The 24,777-nt window shown below is 38.3% G+C and overlaps 1 protein-coding gene across 3 annotated transcripts in view; it reads left to right on the forward strand.

Moving 5' to 3' along the window:
* The window catches only part of CTNND2 (catenin delta 2), a 655,980-nt gene extending 636,056 nt beyond the window's left edge, over positions 1-19,924 (forward strand). For 2 of the 3 annotated variants that reach the window (XM_085302090.1, XM_085302092.1), the window contains 4 exons: positions 2,720-2,846; positions 8,715-8,846; positions 16,072-16,145; positions 18,955-19,924. In XM_085302090.1, coding sequence (XP_085158216.1) covers positions 2,720-2,846; positions 8,715-8,846; positions 16,072-16,145; positions 18,955-19,215 — 594 coding nt within the window. In that variant the 3' untranslated portion in view covers positions 19,216-19,924. The remainder of the gene's footprint in view (positions 1-2,719; positions 2,847-8,714; positions 8,847-16,071; positions 16,146-18,954) is intronic. The other variant, XM_085302091.1, reaches the window with a different exon arrangement.
* The last annotated feature ends 4,853 nt before the right edge of the window (positions 19,925-24,777 follow it).

Raw genomic sequence — 24,777 nt, forward strand, 5'->3', positions numbered from 1 at the left:
AGTTGACTTAAAAATATTGGTTTTGGAGTACAGTCAAGTCTATGAGCTGCCCACAGTGCTGTTGAAAAACACTCTGAAATTTTTCACGCAGTGACAGCAATACGCCTTGACTAGTCAAAAGCAATGCCAAATCACAACAGTATTCGTGTTGGAGTTTACTGTTTGCCCAGCTTATTTTACTGAGCGGATCGAGCTAGCAAGCTTGCAAGGTTGTAGCAGGTCTTTATCTGAAGACCTCGCAGCAAGAGCTCCTCTCAGCGGAGGGAAAAACTAGCATGTGCAGGGAAGAGGAGGAGGAGGAGAAGGAATGCCTGCCACTCAGATAAATGCTTCTGCCAGCAGCCCAGCTACAGTGAGATTGAGTTTCCTCTCTACTGAGGCCCCTTCTAATGCAGTTGCAGAGGAAGCAGTGTTGGCCAAGTATCTGCTGATACTCTGCAGCAGCAAGCTGTTGCCATGTGTGGTTTCTGCAGCACCTACGGGACTAGGCAGATAGCAGGGCTGTCATCCCCTCGCAGTCTGAACAGGGGTCTAGGTATCAATGTTAACAACATGGAAGGATGGGATGAAAGAGAGGACAGGAAGAAAGGTTAAAGGGAATCTTTTTCTGATGCAAAAAAAACACAGTAATTAAGATATTCACATATTAAGTACACACTGAAGTTTATGTCCACTCAGGGAGCAGGGCCTTCCTGCCTGCCTTCGTCTTCTAACAGGTTTGTAGCTGTCATCACAACTAGTACGGTTACAGCTTCTAATGTGAAACAGCGTTAAAGAATTTGAACTATTAGGTTTTTTTAAAAAATATATAAGTATTTAGGTATTTCTAATAATTTCCGATTCGATACAACATTAAGGAATTAAGGCTTCACATACTTTTTTTTTTTGTTAGTATCCTCATTGATTTTCCAGGTTAGAGGACTCAGTTTGTATAGAAGTTGCTTGTTGCAAATGAAAGATCAGATTTAGCAAATTTTGGTTTTGATAAGTGATATTAAAAATTAGCTATTATTTTCTCAAGTTATTCTTACTATTGTTTATTAATTAAATATTTTTCTTCCTTGTATTTCCCTGTGTCACCACCATGGGACACACAGATGCGGTTCAGTAAAGTGTCAGAAACACGGCCTCTGTGCACAAACACTGACTCTTCATGCTGGAGAAAATGATGACTCTAGCACAAAAGCTATAGCCCAAATTTCATTCCTCTATTTTTTTCTTTTAAACTTGTGGCTGAGATGCAAGCGTGTTTATACAAATGCAGTATGAAAGGAGTACAGACATTCAGACTTTGTAGTTATGTGACAAGTTTGCCTGTCCTAATTTTGCTTCCGACATTTCCYTCTGCATTAAATATAAGTACCTTCTTTCCTCCTGCTGTTTTTAAGACAGAAAAGTGCCACACTCTTGCTGAGTTCTGTTGTTTAAAAGCTTAGTGGAAAGGAGATTTTCTATTGCAATTCAGGGAGCCAGGTGCCTGTGTTTTTTAGGGAGGCCACAAAGACAGGCAAATGTCCTGGGTGAAGGCAGCCAGGGGGAGAGAGGTGGAATTAGAGCACTCAGGTCAGGTGGGTTAAGTAGCTTGGTTTGGGGGTAGGAGTGGTCTTTACTATCCCAAGGGAAAATTATTTTTCCATAAGGAAGAGGAAAATTCCAGCTATTTTTTGACAGTATTTTATAGTGCTTATTTTTACTCAAGATTTCATTGCAGAATTTTTTCTGGCACCACACCAAGTGCTGGACTCCATTTCCACTGTAGTCAATACAACATAGGCCTTTTTAAAGGCATTTACCTTCAGTGCAAGACTGGAAAAACTCAATTTGTGCTACAGATTTGGATTTAACATTAGGCAGTTAAAATTTGTAAATACTTTAAGACATCTGAAATATTGTAGTCTGGTAACAGGGCTAGCAAAAGCCAGTTTATTCTTTCATTGTACTTTCAAACTATTTTTAATTCCTGTTTTAAAACGTACAGTTCTTTTAGCCAGTAAGTTTCATTATTTTGGATTATTACATTATATTGTAGTATGGGAACAAAACATGAATGATTTGAAGTTGTCTTTGTTTATTTCTGATYTAGCTGGTTCTAGACTTTGTATAACTTTGTTTCTGTTTAAAAACTACATCACCAATATCACAGTTTTAAAAACAAGGAATGGGGTTTCTTCCTGCACATCTTAGAGAAAAATGCCATGAGGAAAATGCGCTGATTCTTCTTCCCTCACACATGAACAAATGGGCAGTTAATGTATTAACCTGACTATCTTCACCATCTATGTACTCCAAAATTGCTTGCTAGGGTATAAATGATTTAAAGCACAACCTTATTTTCACTGTGAAAACCAGCTCAGTCTCATGATTTGGAATATCTTCATCACCAGAATGCCAATTAAAATGTGAAATTAGAGGCAAGGAAAAAGACAGAATTATTAAAAAAAGAAGAAATATTTTTCAGTGTTTTCACGGTTTGAATCATACTGAAAGACAGTATCTGTTGTCACTGTTTTACAGAGCTTTCTGCACTTTAACTAATCTCCTGGTTTGTCACAGTCACACGTCATACCCCGTGCTGCTAAGAATACTTACCAGTGGCAGGAAAAAGACAGAAGCCTGTATAAGTGAAAACACTAGAGGAAAATATTCTTTGCTTAAAATCAGAAGGTTCATGACATTTTCACTGACCACTGTCACAATTTTTGGTGTTGCCCTCCTGCAGGATGGATGGTCACAGTATCACTTCGTAGCCTCATCTTCAACGATAGAAAGGGATCGGCAAAGACCGTACTCTTCCTCACGCACACCCTCCATCTCTCCTGTGCGCATGTCTCCTAACAATCGCTCAGGTAAGGCCAGGCTTCAGCACTGCAGGAGTGACAGAAGTAATCCGTCACTGTCATTCTCCATCGTTAAGCAGTGTCACTAGTATGCAGATCCATTATTAACAGTGATGGAGGACCACAAAAAAACTGTTGTTTGTTCTTATCTGGGTTATCTGTTTAAAACAAGAGTGATTTTTTTCTATAAAGTTAAAAGATCCACATGCTTCTTTGTCAGCTTTTCTTCTGGTTATGTGTGTATATCTGTATGCATAAATGTAGATATGTTTCCATACACACGCATATATAAATTTAAAGAAARATTGACTACAGATCTTCACCTAATATTGATTCCACAGTTACACTAACTATCATTAACTGTGTAAGATCCCTGCAATAACTTTTTATGGAATTATCTCGGTTTACACCATGGCGTTAATTACATTTTTCTGTTCAAAAGTCTGGGCCTTTTGCCCTCTGTTTATTCCAAAGTAAAATATATCTCAGATAGATATCTCAGMTTTTTCAGTGAAGGTCAACTCTTTTAGAGGAAACGCAGTAAAAGAATCTGTCTTTGAATGTGCTTTTTACTACTTGTTAAATCAAATGCTGTCATTCCACGGATGTATCAGGAGTTTAGGATTAAAATAGGCCAAACTGATGATTACCATCAGCATCATGCAATAGTAGCATTTATAAGAAAACAGTTTTGTTAATTGTCTGGAAGCTGCAGTTTAGTCCTACATAGCAGCCGCTGAGGAATTTTGAAAATGTGACCATAAATATAGCCCAGTGAGAGCTGCTGCACACTGTTTAGTTTTCAAAATCTGTTGGTTATACAATTCCTTGGGGTTTTTTTMATCTCGACTGTAAGGGCAAGGCACTTGAAATGACTGGATGTGAGATCTTTGTTCTATATCTGGCCAGAACTATCTCCTCACTTCTGTTGCTGTATTGCTTAAAGAATCTACTTAAAGAGATGGCTGATGAAATCTTATTGCCATTATCAGTTATCAGAAGATTAGAAAAGGACAAATATAGGGAGTGCTTCTAAAGGTGGAAGAACCCATATAATCACAGTCTAGTCAGCTTAACTTTAGTTTTTAGAAAATTACTGGAACAAATAATCACAGTCCAAGCACCTCAGAGACAGTAGGGGTATAAGATACTCTTTACCTTGCAGGAATATGTACTTCTGTATAGTAATATAAGTTATTCTCTGTCTGGCAGTAAGCATAGCAAATCCAAATATTGGTTCAACACAGTGTATTCTTGTAAAATCCATCTGAATTCATGGTATAACATAGATATAGGGTTTCTCTGGGCTCCCCAGTACAAGAGAGACATGGAAATACTAGAATGAGTCTAGCGTAGGGCTACAAAGATGATCAGAGGACTGGAGCATCTGCCCTGTGAGGAACGGCTGTGAGAGCTGGGCCTGTTCAGCCTGGGGAAGAGAAGACTGAGGGGGGATCTTATCAATGTGTATAAGTACCTGAAGGGAGGGTGTCAAGGGGATGGGGTCGGACTCTTTTCAGTGGTGCCAAGCAACCGGACAAGAGGCGATGGGCAAAAACTGAAACACAGGAAGTTCCACCTGAATATGAGGAACAACTTCTTTACTGTGAGAGTGACAGAGCACTGGAACAGGTTGTAGAGTCTCCTTCTCTGGGACGTATTCAAAACCTGTCTGGACTTGAACCTGTGTGATGTGCTGTGGGTGACCCTGCTTGAGGAGGGGGCTTGGACTAGGTGATCTCCAAAAGTCCCTTCCAACCTTACCCATTCTGCGATTCATCTTTCTCTATTTTGGTAGCAGACAAATGGAAATAATGAGCAGCAAGGAGTCAGGTCAGACATTGAGAACATTTCCTAATGGTAGGATTGTGAAGCACTAGAGTGCTTGGTCTCTCTCATTAGAGATCTTTAGGTTTAGATGAAATTCTGTCAGGAGTTATCTTGGATCCTACATTGGGGTAAAGAGTTGAAGTAGATGAACACATAATGTCCCATCCATCCCTATGATTTGGGATAGGATGTTTTAACTAGCACAGAGAGATCTGTCTTCTTTTTTGTGTCCTGTATGATAAGGAGCAGAAAGCCTCAGAAGCATTTCAGTCTAATGTCGACTAATGGCTTTTTGTCTGCTTCCAATAAAACCCTGCAGGAAGCCGCATCTGGATTTTAACACTTGCCAGAAAGCAACTTTCTGTGGGACAAGAGATATAAGGAAGGGAGAGAGATGGTTTTGTCTTTATCAGTCAGTGTGTACAAAACACCAGAGTGTTTGGCATCACTAGAGTACATGAAACAAAGTGCATCAATGCGTTAGCAACCTTTTCAAGGTTTGCATTCTGTTTTGTCTCCTCTTGGAGTCATATTGCTATTAGTGGATTTGGTAACATCATGTTTCTTTACATCTGCTGGATTATCAGCTTCAGAATTACATCACTATTGACAAGCAATTTCAAAGCAAGCCCCAATTTTAATGGCTTCATAAGAAAAGCCATCTATCACACATTTGCTTTGTAAATTTAGAGGCCAGGGCCAGCAGAACCTATCTGAACAGAATGCATCATTACTGCACAATTGTTTCTCTAMTCCTTAAATAAAAATTGTACCATGATTTAGAGACACTGAGAGGCATAGCTGCTGATTAAGTTTAACAAATGAGTTTTTCTTAATTTTTTTTCCCTTTTTGTGAGCAAGGGCACATAATGGATCTTTTAGCAAATGTTAGTGTTCTTACTTAAAATCATATAATTCTATTGGTTAGAAATGAGTAGAAACAATACCTCTCTCTCTGGGCATGCTTTGAAATGATACTAGGGAGCAAAGTCCCATTCTTAAATCTTAGGTTTCAGGTAAGCAATTGTAAGGATGATTTAGGGGTTCGATCRCGAGAGACACAAGGCAAGTTACTATAAATATATTTGTTAACAAATAGGTAAAAAAGGAGCAACGTTACCAATGCAGAAGGGTTCCCCGTAGGTCCTGCAGCAGCCAGTGAGAGAGACAGCAGGGCAGCCCCGAGCACAGCTCCGCTGCGAGAAGCGTCGGGAGGGCACTAGAGAAGGTTTTTATGTACTATACACACATGCAGTACACGTACTGAGCTCATCGCTAATCTCGATTCAAAGCCCAGGTGTAGCACCACCCTGGCACGGGCCCGGCTGAGTAACCGTGTCAACATGCCCTGTTGATGTTCCTTTTCTCACAGGACGGTCTGCCTAGCTTCTACCACCTGTCTCCTCGGCATTCTTCCACGCTTCCCCATATAAATATGGGAATATTATATTTCCCTATATAAAAATGGAAAGGCAGCTTGTGCATGGAGGGATGTGAAAGTGCTGTCATTCATAGCTAGGATACTGCTATAATGACAGAACATCAGCTAACCTTGGGGAAGGGAAATGTTGATGCACTGAGCAATTACCAAACCGTATGATGGAAGAAGAGTTCTGTAACAGTATGTTACAAATGCAAAGGTGATAATTAGGTATTTCCCCAAATCTTGACTGAAACTCATTTTCAGCATAATTTTTGCTTTAGAGAGTCCTTTTAACATATCAAAAACCCAAGTGGAGGCATGGGAGAGTATGGAAGTGAGCACCAGTGCTTTAGTTTGTTATTTTTGTACCTCTCTGCATTCACTAGGAACTGGGATGTTCTGCCATTCATTTTGTACTGTGTCCTCTGGCCCAGCTTTTGTTCGTGTTCACCAGGCTAGAATAGCTAGATTACTAAAACTATTGTGTTATCTTGTGGAAAAAGAGTTACATCTGTATATACTTATTTCAGAGGTAGCTGTATGTCTGTATATTGGGGAGATATTTACACCTGGGGCCAAAATTGCTCAGATATTCAGATATACTGTCAGAGCCATGTTATCAGATAATCAGCCCATAATTCTCCAAATCTCCCTTTTTGAAAGTACTTAAAATATTTGCCTTTTGCCAATTTTCTGGAAATTCACCTGTCTTCTGCGAATTCTCAAAGCAAACAGTAACAGGTCTGAGATTGCTTAGGAAGATCCTTAAGTAGTAGAATGGATTTCACCCTGTTTAGCCAAGTTAACTTGCCCACAAATACTTTCTTCTTGCCTGAGAGAATTGTCATTACTGTTAATTGTTTTTTACATGTGATCACTTTTGTGGTTTTAATGAAGAATGAAACAAAACAGGTATGAAATATTTAGAGCTGTTTTGCTGTTAATTCTTCATCCTCGTGAAGTAGTGGGCCACGTGTATCTTTATTTCTTCTTACTATTGTTATTGTGTTTATAGAGTTTTTAACACTTCTGTTGAAATTTATCTTATCTAACTTTAACCATCCAAGTCTGAGTTGATAACTCTGCACTCGCTCTGTTGGCAATGAAGGAAGAAAAGTCTAGAGGGCAATTAAGGTTATTTAATGTAGACACTTAACTTGTGAGACAAATCATCCTCTGGAAGCATCTCTTTCTCTCCATTGTACATTGACGGTGCCTCAGGTGGGTAGCCCCAATTAACACATTTAGTTTACATGCTAAAGTTAGGGCAGGTGAACCTATATGTCCCTTGCTAGTTGTGTTTTATGTTGTAGATTGGCTTCCTTGATTTTGTCTCTAAGTGCACATGGTATTCTTATATATACATCATAGGTATTTCCTGACCTATTTTTCACATATTGGTATGACTCCYTGAGTTCAGAGTTAGGCAGTAGCTGTGATTGATCCAAGCTGGTCTCTATGCTTCCTGTCTGCTGCCCCTAAGCCCTATGCTTGTGTCCTAAATAACAGTAGTTTAAAAAAAAAAAAGAAAAATCTCTCATGAACTCTGTTTTTGACTAAATTTGTTACTCCAGCGGGGAAAGCTTATTTTCTCTACCAACACCTAAGTCTTCTGAAGTCAATTTACCTGAAATCCATTTTTCCTCTTCTTTTCTTTCCCCTTCTTGTCTTAAGAATCGTGACTGCTAAGTCTTCATGATCAGTGGCAGTAGTCACTCACCTTTTCCAGTCCTTGGCAATGGAATACAAAAGTTCTCCTCCTAACTGTCTTGAACTTTTCCCCTTTTACCCATACAAACAGTTTCAGTGAGTCTTTTTCTTATTGACTGCCAGATCTCAGTGTTGGTTGTGGAACTATAGTGTAAGCCTCCGGTTCTATCACTCCTCTTCCTTCTTCTTTCAGCTCTCCACTTTTAAACAATTGCAGAGCTTTCTACCACATGATGAAAGAGTTTTATTTTTTTTATTTTAATGATAAGTTAAATTTCARTGATACCTTAGTTGTTGTTTTAATTGCAGCTGTTCATCTATACATAGTTAAAGACAGAAGAGAAATTATCTGCATTACCTTTAAGTATTAGATATTCTTTCTTATACGTTTTCTGAGAAAAACACCTTTCTTTTCTTCCTTTYTCCTTTATGGGAACCTGTATCATGGGTTTATTTATTTCCGCAAAGAAGCAAGGAAAAATTTCTAAGCATTTTTCTACTCAGTTGACATTTAAGGGTCTTTTCCACAGAARTAAATTGATCATTTTGAGAAAAAACGTGGAAGGGCCTGTAACAGAAAGTACTGACAAATCAAAGAAACTGAAAAGCTAGAGGGATAAAAACATTTGATTATTTTTCTACTTTTTCATAATGATCCTCCTAGATGTTGTGTGTAAATGAAAAAGTAAAAAATTCAGAGGGAAAATGATGTTTGGAGTTGGTTTTCCCATGAATACAGTTTTTCTGCATTTGAAGTAACAGCATCTTCTCTTCTGTCCTGTGGTAGTGTTACTTCAAATAGCTTAACGTTAGTATGCTAACAAATACAAACTTTATTAAAGTGTTTACTCTAGAGTTACACACTACATTCAGTGATATGTGGAGAGAAAAATAAATCCATTTTTATGATCTAGCAAGTGCCCCAGCCTCACCTCGGGAAATGATCAGCCTAAAAGAAAGAAAAACAGACTATGAATCAACTGGAACAAATGCAACTTACCATGGAAATAAGGGAGAACACACTTCTAGGAAAGATACCATGACAGGTAAGATTATGCTTATGTAGTATATGTAAAAATCAGCTGTCATAGACACATTTTTTAGGGTTGGCAGAGTGTACAGTAACAGACAAAAGAGTCAACCTGCTTTGGTTGATTGCAAAATTTTAGTATCCTTGAGAAATATAAGTAATACTGACTTTAGTAAATACAATGCTGCATGAAATCATTTGTGAAGACCATGTCTCTTCACAGATAGAAAGTTCTAAAAGCAGTTGTACAGTATTTTTAATTAGCAGTTGGTTTCCTTCTTAACAGAGACTAGTAAATCCACCTTGTGTTAACAAGCTTTGTTTCTGTAAAGCATGACAACAGTTGAGCATGTGCAGCAATCCCTAACATCTGTCTTTTGCAGGAAACAGCTTTTAGGACCACTTAGTTTATTTTGCATGTGTCAATAATTCCTAGGAAGTTCAGCAGCAGTTTGTACAGTCTTTCCATGATACTTTTTTCTCCAGGTTTATTGAAATGCAGTGATTTTCCCTGTGTCTATTATGGCATCTACTGCAGGTTTCATGAARGCTTCTCTCTCCTAGTGAGTTTATTAACCTATTAAAGTGTCAGTAATTATGAATTCTTGAGTGCTTTGCCTGATAATGCTGCTCTTCATTAATTCTCTTATAAAATTTGTGTTGGTTTCCATCACCATTGCACAGGCTTGTGTGACCTGTGGTGAGAATTTTGTTGTGTTTATACAATGCTGCGCACCACGATATCTTCTCCTCCGAGTGCTGCCTCAGTGCAAGTCATAAATCACAGTGAGGAGCCATCCTGTCTGCTGGGAGTGCCAGAGTGGGGTGTCTTTTTCTTCCTCATCTCACTGGAGATGTCGCTAACGTGCCAATTCAGTATCAAGTCATCCATGTCATAGTGTCTGCCTTCAAGACTCTATTCAGGGTACGACATGACTCATACAGCATTTGCTGTGCTGTACACTATTTTGCAATCAAAATCTAAAGGCCGACATTTGAACATATGTGCAAATGCAATACAGAACATTAGTTAGCATGAAAGTGGAAATCTGAAGAAGAGGAATGACAATCAAGAGCATTTGGAAGCCGCAGAAGTGATGAGTGTCCTGAATGGCATCTGCAGGATACTGTGTGTGATTACAAGAAACAAGAAGCCATTTACTCAGTCAAGGTACTGAACTTAATGTATCTATAAAACTTGCAGTGTTTGATAATCACCACGTGGAATGGTTCTTTAAAACACTTCCAAAGTCATGATGTATGTGACTGTGAAGGACAAGACTGCATTTTTTCTACAACTTTGCCGAGTATCCGTGAAGAAGGCCTCTGGGGAGTAAGAGCAGCAGACTGAAAAGACAGAAAGCATAGAGTGTTTCCTTCTAGCTGTATCTGCAAACTTGAACAACCTGATTACAATACAAGGATCACCAAAAAAAAAAGGTATTTCCATGGTTTCCTTACAGATAGTGATATCTTCCTTCTTGTCTCCACACAAAGAAAAATCATGTTGTTTTTTCCCCATCCCTTTTCATTTAGCCTTTTGCTGAAGTATTTTTGTTCTCTCATTCCTGTGTCACTTATATCCTTTCTCTTTCTACCTAATTTTAGGAGCATGAGGCTTGTACTTCACCAGCAGCCTTTGCTCTGCTGCATTTTTTTCATCTTCTTTTCCTTAAATATATGCTTCCATTTTGTCTTTTGTATTACTGATTTTTTGAATGGGCTCTTAATAAGGAAGCTCTCAGCATCATGCTCAGACTACTGTTCCAGCTACTGAGCTCAGTAAGAGAAATCAAAAAGTCAATTTGATAAGTTTTATAATATTTCACAAACTTACATAGCCACTGTACAAGTGAATATGGAATTAACACCTCACATTCTCTCTCTTTCAGATCACCAAGTCTCTGCTCTGGTCTGAGCTCAAACTAAACACCACTTTCAAGAACAAAAGAAAATTGCAGTTAGAAGGAGTGAAGAAGTCTTSCTAATCAACATTCAACATGTAATTTGTATAACATATTTGTAGGTTGTTAAATAGCAAATATTTCATTAAAGAACAATATAAAAATTGGTATTTGTGATTTTAATTGCAAAACATTTTGGCTTGACTCAGATGATCTAATATAAATTCGTGTGACAAATTCATTGCAGTACCTTTTTCTCATTTTGTATATAAAATAATTCACTGCAGCTAATATATTCATGGACTCTGTGGGATATAGATAAATATTTTTTTCAAGTTCCATCAGACATACAAGTATTTTGAGCTGATCTTGTATTTTGTGCAAAGCTGATGTATTACATAAGGCTTTTTTTGACTTACGGATTTACACAGAATGTGGAGCTATAGCTGTAGTCCCCATTTATTCACAACTGTCTCCATTCTCATCTCCAAAGTTCTTCTCAGTTTATAGATCAAAAATTTTATGACCTGTTGKCTAGGACTGAAATGAGGGCTTTTTGATGGATTTTCAAAGTAGAAACATTGGCTTCTTGCCATTGTGAGGAGCTATCAAGAAACCTTTGGGAGATACGGAGAATCTTTGCAGTAAACAGTTTGGCTGAAAATGATAACTTATATTGATTTCACAAGGATAGCTACGAAATACAGGAACAGTATCAAAGTTCTCATTGCCCTCTTCACTTCACAGGTTTATGATGCCTTGTACATTTAGCATCGATCTTCACACTAGAAAATAATAACCAATAATAAAATTTTATCACCCAAAGTATATTTTTATGACAAAAACTATTATATTCTTAAAAAAAAAACAAGAGCTATAAATGAATGTGATGATAGTGTTATTTATGCCATGGTGTTTTCCTTCAGAACAGAGAAGATAAGCTTGCTGTATACTACCATGGGATTCCTACTCTTAAGTTTCTTTTACTTTGTAAATTCCCTTACTGAACTAGTATGTGCATCGCAGTCTGTACCCTGTATCATCTCTTCCACTAGCAGTAAAACCTTCTGATGATTTTCTTTTGGTTATTGATAGTCATGCTTAATCATCTATACTTTTCTTATCTATACATACTTTTAAGTTTCTGCACAGTCTGAACAAAAAACAACAGCTACAGATACTCTGGCTACTTGAACTTACTATTACTTTAGGAACCCATAATACAAAGTAATCTTTTCCCATGCCCTTACGTCATCTTTCACCATGCAAGAAGCTGGCAATGCTAAGACAGGTAGTGATCTCTGTGAGCTGATATTTCTGAGGTACGAAAGTAATTTCCTCTGCTGTATTGAACTAAATTTCAGAAAAGGGGTCCCACTGATTATAGCAGAAAAAGCAAGACATGTACATGAGGATGACTGTGTCTGTCTGATTTATCTTTTCTTTCTTACTACAATCTGTTTGCACCTTACTGTTCTGAAGTGACTGTGTGTACAGAATGAGGACTTCTAAGAACTGAAACTTGAACGTTAAACTATGAATTAAGCAAGTGATTGGGATGTATGGGAAGGACTTAGACCAGTGATATCTTTGCGACATTAACCACTGAGTGACATAATTTTCAAAGCTGCTGTAAGCTTTACAGAAGACTGCTGTGGGAAATTATTTGATGCCTTTTTTACTAGTATTATCCTGAAAACTGAAGGGGGGAAAAAAAAAAAAAGGCAGTTTTGTATAATTGTACAGTGCAGCCATGAAGTACTGCGGTTTTATCATGGAACTCATTTTACAACCTTCCCAGTTTTACCTTTTCCCTATTATCTTTTACTTATTTGTAACAAATATGTAAAATACACACATACTCACACTGATTCATCAGCTTTGGGATCATTTCATCTGCTGCTACAATTCTGACATCTCTATAAGGGAGTGTGGCTGGGAGGTCTCCATCTCTTGTACTCCTTGTACTCCTTTCCCTTCTCTTGCTGTGTTTTATAAAAAAAAAAAATCTTCCATTGCCTGTGATAATTTTACTGGGATGGTACCTAAATCATAAAGCAGCAAGAATCAGACAATTCCACAAATATAACCACATAACTGTCCATTCATCTGGCTTATTTCCTTTTTTCTTTATGTTTGCCCCCTTCCTTTGGACACCAGACCCAACTGCTCACTGAGGAATAGCAGAGTTCAGCAGTTCCCAAGTAAGCCTGCATGTCCAGAAGCAGGTACTAGAGCGGGGCTGCACACATTGCTAGCGGCTGCATTGCTTTACTTACTTAGAAATGACTGCCGCAAGCTTACAAACAGCAAATCTTGGCTTAGTGAAGCTGAAAGGCTGAGATAATTGCCTCTCTTGAGTAAATGTGTTTGATGTGTCACTGTATTTCTTTTTATTAAGAAAGCTACTCCAGTTTGCATTTTTAAGTGGTGAAATTGTATTCACGTGACCGCAGTGGAATCAACAACGTAGACCGTGCAGGTGTTCTCACAAACAGCCACTGTATCCATCTTTCTATTGCAGAGCTGCAGTCTGGGAAACTGCAGGTCTTGTGTCTCGCATGTGTGAATTTATGACTGCATCAGTGCAAATTTCATAGTAATGTGTTGGACGAGTATATACCAAGTCTAGACTGTTTCCCTGTTTTAATAGCCACAGTTATTTGCGGCACACACGTTCCATGTGCCTTTTTATATACCTGTGAAAAGATGGAAAGGCAATGACCCTCTCTTACGTCTTTCTGCTTGCCTCTGGGAGCAACATATAAATTAGCATGTGTCCAGTCTGCTATTTTTTCATCAGATTCTTCATAAAACCTTCAGATGATGCACCTTRTATCCATTTTACTATTTTTGACATTAAATACCCATAAACGGTATTGTCCTGTCTAATCTGAATACTTTCAGTCATGCCTGATTTAAAACACGCATGCATGAAACTTCAGGCCCTGCTCATTTTGCAATTCATATACATCCAAAAAAAATGTTTACAGCAAGTTTTTCCCATTTATGAGAAGTCCAAGCATTGAAACCATTGACTCTCACTTCAATTTTGTTAAAAAAGTTGCACATCACAAAATGGGGAGCTGAAAGAGTAAGCTGAAAGAGTTAAGCTGAAAGTTTACTCTCTCTGAATCTTTAACTCTTGAGAAAAAGGATTTGGATAAGCTGGCTTTGTATGGCTAGCAAAAACCTCAGAAAACCAGCATAAAAAATAGTACCAAGGAAAGATCTGGCATTGACACCACTGAAAGCCACACCAGCCAGAGAAGCTCTCTGAATGGCAGAGCTGATGTGGAATCATCTCATATCAAAGGCTAGCATCCAGAAGAAGAGATTCAAACACTGAAGCAATGGGTCCAGGTGGAACTCACAAAAAAACACTGAAACAAAAAATAATAAAGTCTCACACATTGAAGTTTGGCAAAAAAATGTAGCCTGAACAGAGGGACCCTCTGTAGAGTCAGTCTTCTGCATTAGCATCTATGGCCAAAGACAACCTGCTAAGGCACTCATGATTTCCATTGCTACTCGCGCGCAGGCAGAATTGAGAGTACCTCCCATGGGAAAGGATAAACCATCATCATGATCCTCCCACATTCAGTGGAGGAGTTCCATCACACACCTTAGAGACCTCCAAAGTGCTGCTCTATTTTGTACACAGGACTGTGCACTCTCTCGGTAATTGTATCAARCTCATCAAGAAAGCAGAGTTTTCTCATCCCCTTAGCTAATGGTTATCAAGTGAAAAGCCTCTTCTTCCAGCTGTTAGAGCTCATCCCACTGTATGAGCCTTGTCTTTATCCTATATCAAGGACATTTTGGAGATCTTTAACAATACTATCTGAGATCTGCAAAGCACCAGCGTGGAACAGTGCACCAAACTTTGTCAAAAATCACACCCTCAGCATGGTACCTGTGGCAGATGTGAAGATTGAAATTGGAATATCCCAGTCAACTTTGACTAAATACCTTGCCATTGCTTGGCAATAGAAGATGTGATGGCAGGAGAAAGAAGGATAAAAGCAAATTATACTTGCTGGGATCTATACTGTCAGGCAAAGAAAGAAAGAAAGAATAGTTACCTTTCTTTCAGTAACTGTGGTTCTTTGTGATGATGTGGCTAGCATGGAGCCCATACCCAGCTTTCATCTCTGTTGCTCAGTCACCCTCCGAAGTGTTCAGCTGTGAAGGTACTAAAAGGAACTCTTGGAACATCCAGTTATTATGCTATTTCACAGAAACCAGAGAGAATTTGCCCAGCTGACCTGTTTTGATTCCAGTGACGATTCCGATTTTTTTAATGGTCACAACTACGTAAATTTAAAATACTTACTTGACGGCACATGCTTTTATAATGGGAATAATAATGGTAACGTAAAATCATTGGCTCTGACATCTAGAGAGATAATAATTCGTGCCCAGTAAGAACAGTATGCAGCAGCTCCACAAAATACATCCCCATATTCTTGCAAAAATAAGAAATACATACAGTGCTTCTAATTCTGCAGAAAAACTACACTTTAGCTAGATAGCTACATCAAAGTAATCAGTGAAATGAGCCATGTGGAAGAAATTCTTGTCTTTGTATATGTTCTCATGAGGAGAAAGTAATTTTTTGTATAACACCATAATGTTTTCCTTGTCTGTAGCAGCACTTGTTTTTCAAACTTGTAACTCAGTTTTATTAGTGCATCTTATCAGTAGACCATCTGAGAAGAACGTGACACCCATTTGCAGATGTGAGACTATCTTGTCTGGATCTCTTCAGTATAACTGCATCCTACTTTTTTGCATAAATCATTTTTCAGTTACATTTAATCACTTCTCATATCAACATTTCACCATGTAGCAAAAGCACTCTATTATAAACAATACGGAATTTTGTGTAACATCATCCAACCCAAGTGAAAGGAACAAAATGCCAAGTTGTGGTTGTTTCTTAAACTCTGTATTTACAACTGTTATCTGTTTAGTATATRTGTGACGTAAAATCTCATATATAGCCTGAAGAATATTACTAAATGCTAGCTGCATATGAAATTATTTTATTGATTTATATGAGAAGTGTCCAAGAGTAGTAGCACTAGTGGTAGTGGTTACCACCACACAGTCGTGGTTATCATTAGCCCCATTAGTAAGTGGTACATATACATGTACGCCAAAATGAATATTAAGACTAGTGGGAGGGGGAGAAAAGAGAATCTGCAGGCACTTTTAAAGGTGTTCTCATATGGATAGCAGGCACTGTATTTAAAGAAACCTTAAAAATCACTTTTTAAGTCCAAGAGATACATTTGGTAAAACTGCTTTTACCTTCCTTTTTTGTCTCTTCAGCTCAGAACACTGGAATCTCAACTTTGTACAGGAATTCGTATGGTGCACCTGCTGAAGACATCAAACATAACCAAGTAAGGAATTACAATTAATTGTAATTCCATACAATTTAGCATATTGTATGGAAATGAAGAAAATACCACAAGGACTGAAAATCTCGATAACAGGAAATTTTAGCACTTCCACTGGCTTCAATGAATTACAGTCTTTTATGTTAATGGATAATTTCATTCCAAGTTTCAAAAACGTGCARCGGGTTATTACATTGAGCAGTATACCCACAAACATGATCTAGATATTTAGGCCTGTCATTATTACCCTAAATGTGTTTAAAGGTCTAGATGGGTATGACTGAGACTTCCAAAGCCTGGCTAGCAGAGTGGCCACTTCCACTAGATCTACTAGTAAAGGGAACCTATTTCTTGGCATCTCATGCCAATGAATTTGTTGAAATCTGTTCACCTTTCATTATGATGGATATATATCCATCATAAAAAAATTCAACACTGTTGTTGACACCACGTGGCTCATGTGCCGAGACTTTTCAGCAAAAACCTGAGCATTGAATAGGCCTGGACACAGAACCTCTTTCTGTCTCTTGCAGGGATGTGTATGCTATACTTACTGTAGTTAAAGCCCTCATATTTCTCTTTTGGTCACTTTACAAGCATGATTTGCAGTAAGGCTTTTTTTGTTTATCTGTTTTTTTTAATGTATGTATCAGAGCATCGGTAAGAGAAAATCTAGCATTTCATCAGTAAGGACAGTTTTACGTGTATGTGTACCCAAGCCATTCTGTCCAGAAGCTTGGGAATATTTTAAAATGTCCTGTCCATGAAAACCAGTAAGCAGTAAGAGCTAATGACTAAGGTGGACATTCCATAAATTTAATTGGTAGCAGGAGTGGCAAGTTAACATATCCCCATAGAATGAAAAAAAAAAGGCTGTTGTAATATTGACATGTATGACATTCAGGTGACTTCAGATTTTATCTGCTCAGCCCCTTACAAAGTGGACATTTTTCTATGGTCATGGGCTTTTGTTTCATCATCATGTGTAATGATACTTTACATTAATTATCATAACCCGTTAATATTTTCACAACCTCCCTATGAGTTGTACAAAAGTTGCAGTGTTTTTTTAAAATAGAGAAATGAAGCTAAAAAAGGTTTAAGGAAAACACTTAAAACAATTGCTAGTATCAGACAGGTAAATCCATATTGAGTAGAACTGATAAAAAAGATTTTTTTCTGAAAATTCTGATTCTGATAACTTCAGCTTCAATCCACCAACTGCAGCTGAACAGTTTCCAATGTTCTGTGCCTCAGTTTTCTGTTACTGGTTATGCTCCTTGGTTATCCAGCAGTTCCTGTGGTGTACCATATGTTTTCTTTGTGTGAGCCACTTCAGCGCATGACAGTGTTTCTGCTTTTAGTGCACGGAGAGATAATGTCCTTCTAATTAACATAGTACTTAGAGAAAATAAGTACTCTGCTGAAGTACTCGTAACAGCTGGTGCACTCTAACTGCAGTCATGAATCAACTAATTTAATTTGGGGGCAAAAAGATAAAGCAGAAACTCAAAAACTAAAAATATTTTCCAATTTCTACCCATTTGCTTTCTCAATGGGATGTCAAGTTTCTAACTGACATGTTAGAAATAATGTGTCTACCTAAGAAGAACCCCAAAATATTAATTCAGTCCCCTACTTCTTGCTCAAAAAACATTGATCCGCCCTAACTTTTTGGCTTCTGAATAGATTGCTTAGTACAGCATTTTTCTCATGTGYTCAAAATTAAACTATATTTAAATATGTGGAGTAAAATGAGCTGCTCAAGGTCCTATAAACATTAATAGCAGTACTAGAAAYAGAATCTAGTGTAGCTATGCCCCCTATTGCTGCTCTAATGTTGGACTCAGTGTTGCAACATCCCCTGTAGGATTGTTAGAGGTGATGGACACAGACAACCTTTCACAACTCTGCCCAGGAGTCCAATACAGCCATACTTTGAAAAAATAGCAGATGGTTTAGGACATAGTAGTGTACACAGCAGCTCTGTACTTTTACGGTCAAAAAATCTGCCCAATTTTAATGGATGGGACATAGAGTAAAAGGTAGTATTCTATTATGATACTTAGCAAATATWTATGCATTTCATCTCTTAGTTAAAATTCCCCATGGTAAGAACAGATACTCACTTGGGCTGTGTGAAAACAACTTTACAGGGAACTTAAGTTAGGGGATTGCCTGAGATTTTCTTCTGCACATTATAACTTATTTGGGCTTTAAGACAACTTCTTGGATATGTAGCAAGATCAGAAGAACAGGAGGTGTCAAAGAGGTGGTAAGAAGATGGTTCAGCTTAATAGTAGCTGAAGGTCACATTTCATGGCACTTCAAAATTTTCTTATGTCAGTGCCTGAACACTCTGCTTGGTTCTTACTCTAAATCTCACCTGTGTCAAAATYTCATCATCTTTGGAGTGTATATCACTTCCATTCAGATCCTTCAAGGCTGAGTTTTGGGCAGCAAGATTGGGAATAAACGTCTGCAAAACAGTCAGAAAGTTTGTTAAGGATTATATTACAAAAGTAATTGTAAACCACACTGTTCAGATCCAGATTTTTAACTGCTTTTGAAGTAAACCAGCATCTCTTAGCAGCAATAATATTTAAAAAATAAATGAAAATGTAACAAAATCATTTGGAATGACAAGCCAAATCTGTAGAAGTAATTCACTACCAAGTAATACTTTAGGCAGATGTTAGAATAATGCATGTCGTTATATTTCTAATATGATAAACACGAAAGCATGAAATTATTCTGTCTTCCACGTTGTTGCCCACTGTGTGCTATAGCTAACAAGTTGTGGGTATTTCAGGTTTCAACACAGCCAGTTCCACAGGAGCCCAGCAGAAAAGATTATGAACCATATCAGCCGTTTCAGAATTCAACCAGAAGCTATGACGAGTCCTTCTTTGAGGACCAAGTGCATCATCGTCCACCTGCAAGCGAATACAACATGCACCTGGGACTAAAGTCAACTGGCAATTACGTCGACTTCTATTCAGCTGCTCGTCCCTATAGTGAACTTAACTATGAAACAAGCCACTATCCAGCCTCGCCCGACTCCTGGGTGTGAGACTTGGGCAGACACAAAAGCTCCAGGAACTGTGCATGTGCATGCATACCACAAGACATTCTTTTTCCTGCAAATTTAGTTTGTTAAAGCCTGTTCCATAGGAAGGCCCAGATAACCAGTACAGAAAAAAAAAGATTTTTTTAGAAGGCTAAAAGAAATGAAAGTTAAACAAGGGAGTAATTAGAAAGTTTATATATATATATATATATATATATTTTATATATATATATATTACAGTGTGGGACAACTTTACTGTTGGCCTGTAGAGTCTAAAGTTCAGTGCCGTATATTGAATGTGGCTGAAGGAAGGAGGGAGAACATGACAGTGGATGTGGGTAAAGAGTTAAGCACAAGTAACTGAGCAGCGTACATACTTTATGGGGAACAGCTTCTCACATTTGTTTAATATCCTCATTCATTGTGAATCTAGGCTTCAAGTTGCATTTGGGGTTTCCTCTGTACAGCAAGATGTTTCTTGCCTTTTGTTAATGCATTGTTGTAAAGTATTTGATGTACATTACAGATAAAAAACAAAGTGCATTGTGTATATTACACCAATGCCACAGTGTTTCTTCATCTATGGTTCTAAATATTGCTTCAATTTCAAATTTTGAAAGATGTATGAATTTCCAGTTTTTTTGTTTTCTTTTCCCCAGTGCGTTTTAACAGAAAAACAAAAACAAAAACAAAAAACAAATATTTAGCAGTATTGTTCGTTCTGATATGTGAATTTGTTTGTGGCAACTAAGGAAAAAAAGGCATTCAGCAGTTTCTGACAATTAACATTCATCATTCCACACTTCTTGTCAACAAAGTGCTTTTTCACTGCCTAAAATTTTAGATGTAGATATTTGAAATAGATTTTTTTCATTTATACCAGTTTTTCTTTATGATGATACAGTGTTAAAGGAAAATAAATTACAATTGATCTGTCATCCATATTTGCTAAGAATGTCTATTTCCAAGAACCTATCATACAAATACACATTCTTACTTGTGTGTGTCCACGTATGCATAGTACTCTCTTCGTGTGTGTATGTGTTTGAGTGTGTGCGTTTGTGTGGTATAAGGATTATTTTCATCCAATGTTTTCCTTGTTCAAGCTTTAATTTCTGTTTGATTTTTCTGGTTTTTAAACAGTGGAAACTCCAGTATGTGCTTTCTCTTACTCACTTTATTAACCATCAATAGCAATTCAAAATTGTTACGCCACTTACAAATTGAGGGGGTTCTAGGATTTTTCACTAACTCCTTCATCCCAGGGTGCCATTTCCTTGATCTTCTCTTGATGAAAGAAGTTCATTCTGTTACTCTCCAGCCACCAACCAGCAAGTGCTCAAGGAAGACAGACTTTGATCTTGCCATCTCCCTGAGGGAATGGGAARCAAAGACCCAAGAGACATAAGTTTGGAGTCCCCAGACTCTTCAGACTATAGAAGAGTCCAGCTCCTGAACCAGTAGGACAATCAGTTCTTTTAAACCATACCAAAAAACCCCCACCCCACCCAAAACACATTCCTCAAGTATAAAAACACTGACCATTTCCATGCATTTAAAATAAAACCCTAAAAAATGAAAGCTGTAAGGGACAGAGAATATTTTTTTCTTTCAAAAGAAAAGAAAAATCTAGGCTAGAAAGCCAGAAGAACCGAGTTATTCATCTTAGCTCTTGGGACTCTAAAAGTTAAAAAAAAAATAGTATCTAACATTTCTTTGATTCAGCCAACAGTTCAGTGTRCTGTTTTCGCAGACTAAGACCCAACACAAATGGACTAGATGTAAACTTTTTCAATTCCAATTACAAAGAAATTGTTTTAGGTTACAAACATTTCTGTGATCAGTCATTGTAATAGTGTTACCATCACCCGGCACCCTTTCGGGGCACGCGCAGTGGGAGGATTCTCTCGCAAGTCATTACCTGCTCTAGAGACAGCAAACCAAGTAGTTCAGGCAGGCAGGGACTGTGAGGTAGAATTGGTTTATCAGTCATCTAGGACTATAGTTTAATTTTTTGGCAGCTTTTCCCAGTGTACGATATGTAACCTTATCTGCTCTTTGTAGTAAATGGGGAAAAAATCGCATGCAAAAAAAAATTTTAAAAACTTTAAAAATGGGCGGGTGGGAGGGGCACAGTGGGCCAGATGTATAGTGAGGTAGATAAAAATATTATTCATAGTTTTGGACACAGGTTGTTTATATTTTATTTATTACATTGATTTTAATAAGACGAGTGACATTTGCAGTGCTCTTTTGAACAAAGCACATTTTCAGTATAAAAACTTTTTTTTACTAAAGAATGTCACCAGTAACTTGAAGTTCTTCTTGACTGCCTGATAACCATCAGATTTGTGCAGTTCTCCAAGAGCAGGATTGCAAACAGGCCTGAGGGATCTTTGATTCTACTTAAAGTTTTTGAGACAGAAGGTTATTGTAAGTTAGATTTATTTGAATTCTTTAAAATATTAAAATGCCCACGTTGACCCCTTTCCGCTCCTCTTAGAAATTAGTTTGAATCAAATGTTGACCATTGCTCAAGTGAGAGATTCTGGATTGATAAGTGGCACAAAATACCTTTTGTCTATGGTTTATGTTGTTTTGTTTCCATTCCTCTGTAGTGGCAAGTGTTCCAACTAATAATGTTCATTCTTGCTGTACTGAGTTTTGAAAAGGTGTTGAATTACCTGGCTTCTTTTCCAGGCTTGGAAATCCAACACTGCTGCCATATCAAGCAAGATATGTATGATGCATTCTTTTTAATATTGAGGAAAGTATCATTACCTATTGCTGTTCCCTTCATTCTTGTACTAGATCACACACAGAAATAGAGAAGAAAAAAAAATGTTCCAAAAAATGTATAAAATGCAATTGATGTACTGTAAAATGTTGGATTTTTTTTTAACAAGCTTCGTATTAGAACGTTGATCAGCTGTGTAGAACTATATAAATCTCACTGTTTTATTAAATGCTGTTTATGGTCTGGAAGGAATGGTTAACCTATCTCAAGATAACAAATTTGCACTAACATGAGCAATATTGATTTGAAAAAAAAATATGAATTCAATATTTAAAAGATAAACTATGATTTTAAAGGTATATTAACACTGGAAGTACATTTTGACAAATAACATATTTAAGCCCAAAATATAAATGGTTATGTCAGATAACACAAAAGAACTATAACAAAATAGACTGAGAAAAAAAAGATGTGTTTCACGGTACATGTTGCTAACATGTACAAAGACAAACTCATATTGACATATTTTCTATTAATAAATCCTACTGTATTGTGGAGACTTGCTGGTCATAGTGCAATATGTTTAAACTCAAAAGTTGACTCCGTAAGTTGATTCCTAGCTTCACACAGCCAACAAACCCCTGCAATTTATTTGTTTTCATGATTAATTGCACAGCTAGCTTTTAGCCTTTCCCTCCCCTGCTCCCCTCACCCATTTGCTCCATGCAATGGCAGGCACGAGCGTCTACGTACAATTCACCCCTAATTGTGGCTGCTAATACTGAGCTGCCACTGCTTACCCAGAAATACTTTATCTATACCTGTTGGAAGAATGAAAAAGCCCCAAGGCTAGGGCCACACTGTAAGAAATATGTTCTTGGCCTCAATGTTGTCCTATAGAACAAAGCCAAGAAACTGTGAGAAAAACATTAAATCACTTGTGCATTACTGAGGATCCTACTGTGCAGCACACGTTCCAGCCGGGGAATAATTTTTAGCTGCACTCATGCATTAGCTTTCAGAAGCATCACCGGCCTTTTCCCTGCAGCTAAAATTGGAAATGCTGACTGGTTTTATACCTCGGCACAAACCGCTGTGCTGCGGGAAAGGCTTTCTCGGCTCCTCTGGCCCTATGGCTCTTCTTACTCTCTTCTGGCAAGCAGCAAGAGGTCGTTGTCTACAGCTGCTGCATATGCTGCACGGAGAGGAAGGGGGCATGGGGGTAGCAATGCTGAGGGAGCCAGGAAAACCCCAAGGGACCTAAAAAATACCAAAGCACAGAATTTTTGTGCGAGGACCGAAATACAGTTCCTTGTTACTAATTGTGGCACGGGCCCAAGATCATCTATGCACTGAGATCATCTAATATTGGCAGCAAGCTAGCGTCCTGAAGGTTTCACCACGGGAACATGCAGTGTACAAATCTTTGCGGGAGGGAAGCGGGAGGGAGCAGCAGAGGAGAGTCCTGGGGATGGGCCAGCCCTTCCAGCATCATCCCACAAGGCATCAAGCTGCCCCGTGCGACATGCCATGCAGCAGGACTCTGGCTACCAACTGCCCCGGGGGGGGAGGTGGGGTGGGGGATGGGGGTTGGGGCCAAATGAGCACCAACGTCTGCTAAAGACTCATGCAGTCGGAAGGGASGGGGGGCCTGGGGACCCCAGCGTCTGGTTCAAACACTTACTCCGCCAGCACCACATCACACAATAGCTCTGCAYAGCACAGGTCTCTGCAAGTCTATTCTGACATACACATAGTGGTAATAGCTAGGCACAGCACTGCAGCGAGACCTTATAGCTATGTACTAGTCTTAAAGCTGATTCCCAGTGGAACTTCCTTTAGTGTATCTAATGCAATTACGCTATCAGTTTCTTTCCTCTGTGAGTGCTAGTATTGCTTTCCCAGAAGAAACCACAAGCTAGCTCCTTGCAACATTTAAGCTTTTAGCTTACACCGCATTTTAAAATACCTCAAGTATCACTGGAAAGACTTCCATCAAGCTCACTGAACCGTGGATCAAGCCCAAAGTGAACATAGCCAAAGCACATTTGGTGCAGTGCTCTCAAAGGACAGTAGCAGCAAGCTGCAGGGCTTGCTTTTTAAATACCTCACCTGCTGTACACGGCTGATATAGGCACAAAATTTTGAGGCTGAAAGTCAGAGTCCAAGTGACATAAAGCCTCCATCATTAACACAAGGGCAAGCATGAGTTGCCTGTACCATAGCTATGGTCTGTGGCTTGGGATCTCTTCTTTTCATGTTRTTGATTGGGGTTTAGGGCAATGACATATTTGATATAGCAATCTGTGGAATGTGTTTTGACCTAAGTAAGAAGAAAAAGATATGTTAATATATAACTGGAAAAGATAGTTTGAAACAAGTTGTTCAGGCTTCCTAAAATTTGACATATGTGTATAGGTTAAGAAGTGTGATTTATTKGCACTGTGAAGCCAATGCAAATTATGTAAACTAACAGACTACGAAATCCCAGATCGATCCTGGTGGCTATGTATACCATATGTAGTTAACTAATAACCTCAAATCAGCAAATTTAGGATCAAAAAGGTGGTAACTGATGGCAGACAGAGCAAATGATGGTTGTCATTCCCTTTGTCTTAGCTGTGCCACAGCTTTGGCATGAAGTTTATCTGCAGCATTTCTATAGCATGGGGCAATGACAGGGACAGCCCATGCAGCTGGCAGTGCTGAGCCAGTGACAAACACTGTACCAAAGTGGCAGGCTGAGGGTTGGAGTAGAAGAGCAAATGCTGTCAGTGGTAGGGAAACCAGCTCCTCAGAAGGGTGAACAGCCCTGAGCAAGGTGGCTA

The sequence above is a fragment of the Rhea americana genome, unplaced genomic scaffold (assembly GCF_003343005.1).
Source record: "Rhea americana isolate MKP2758 unplaced genomic scaffold, rheAme1 scaffold_185, whole genome shotgun sequence".
Classification (NCBI taxonomy): Eukaryota; Metazoa; Chordata; class Aves; order Rheiformes; family Rheidae; genus Rhea; species Rhea americana.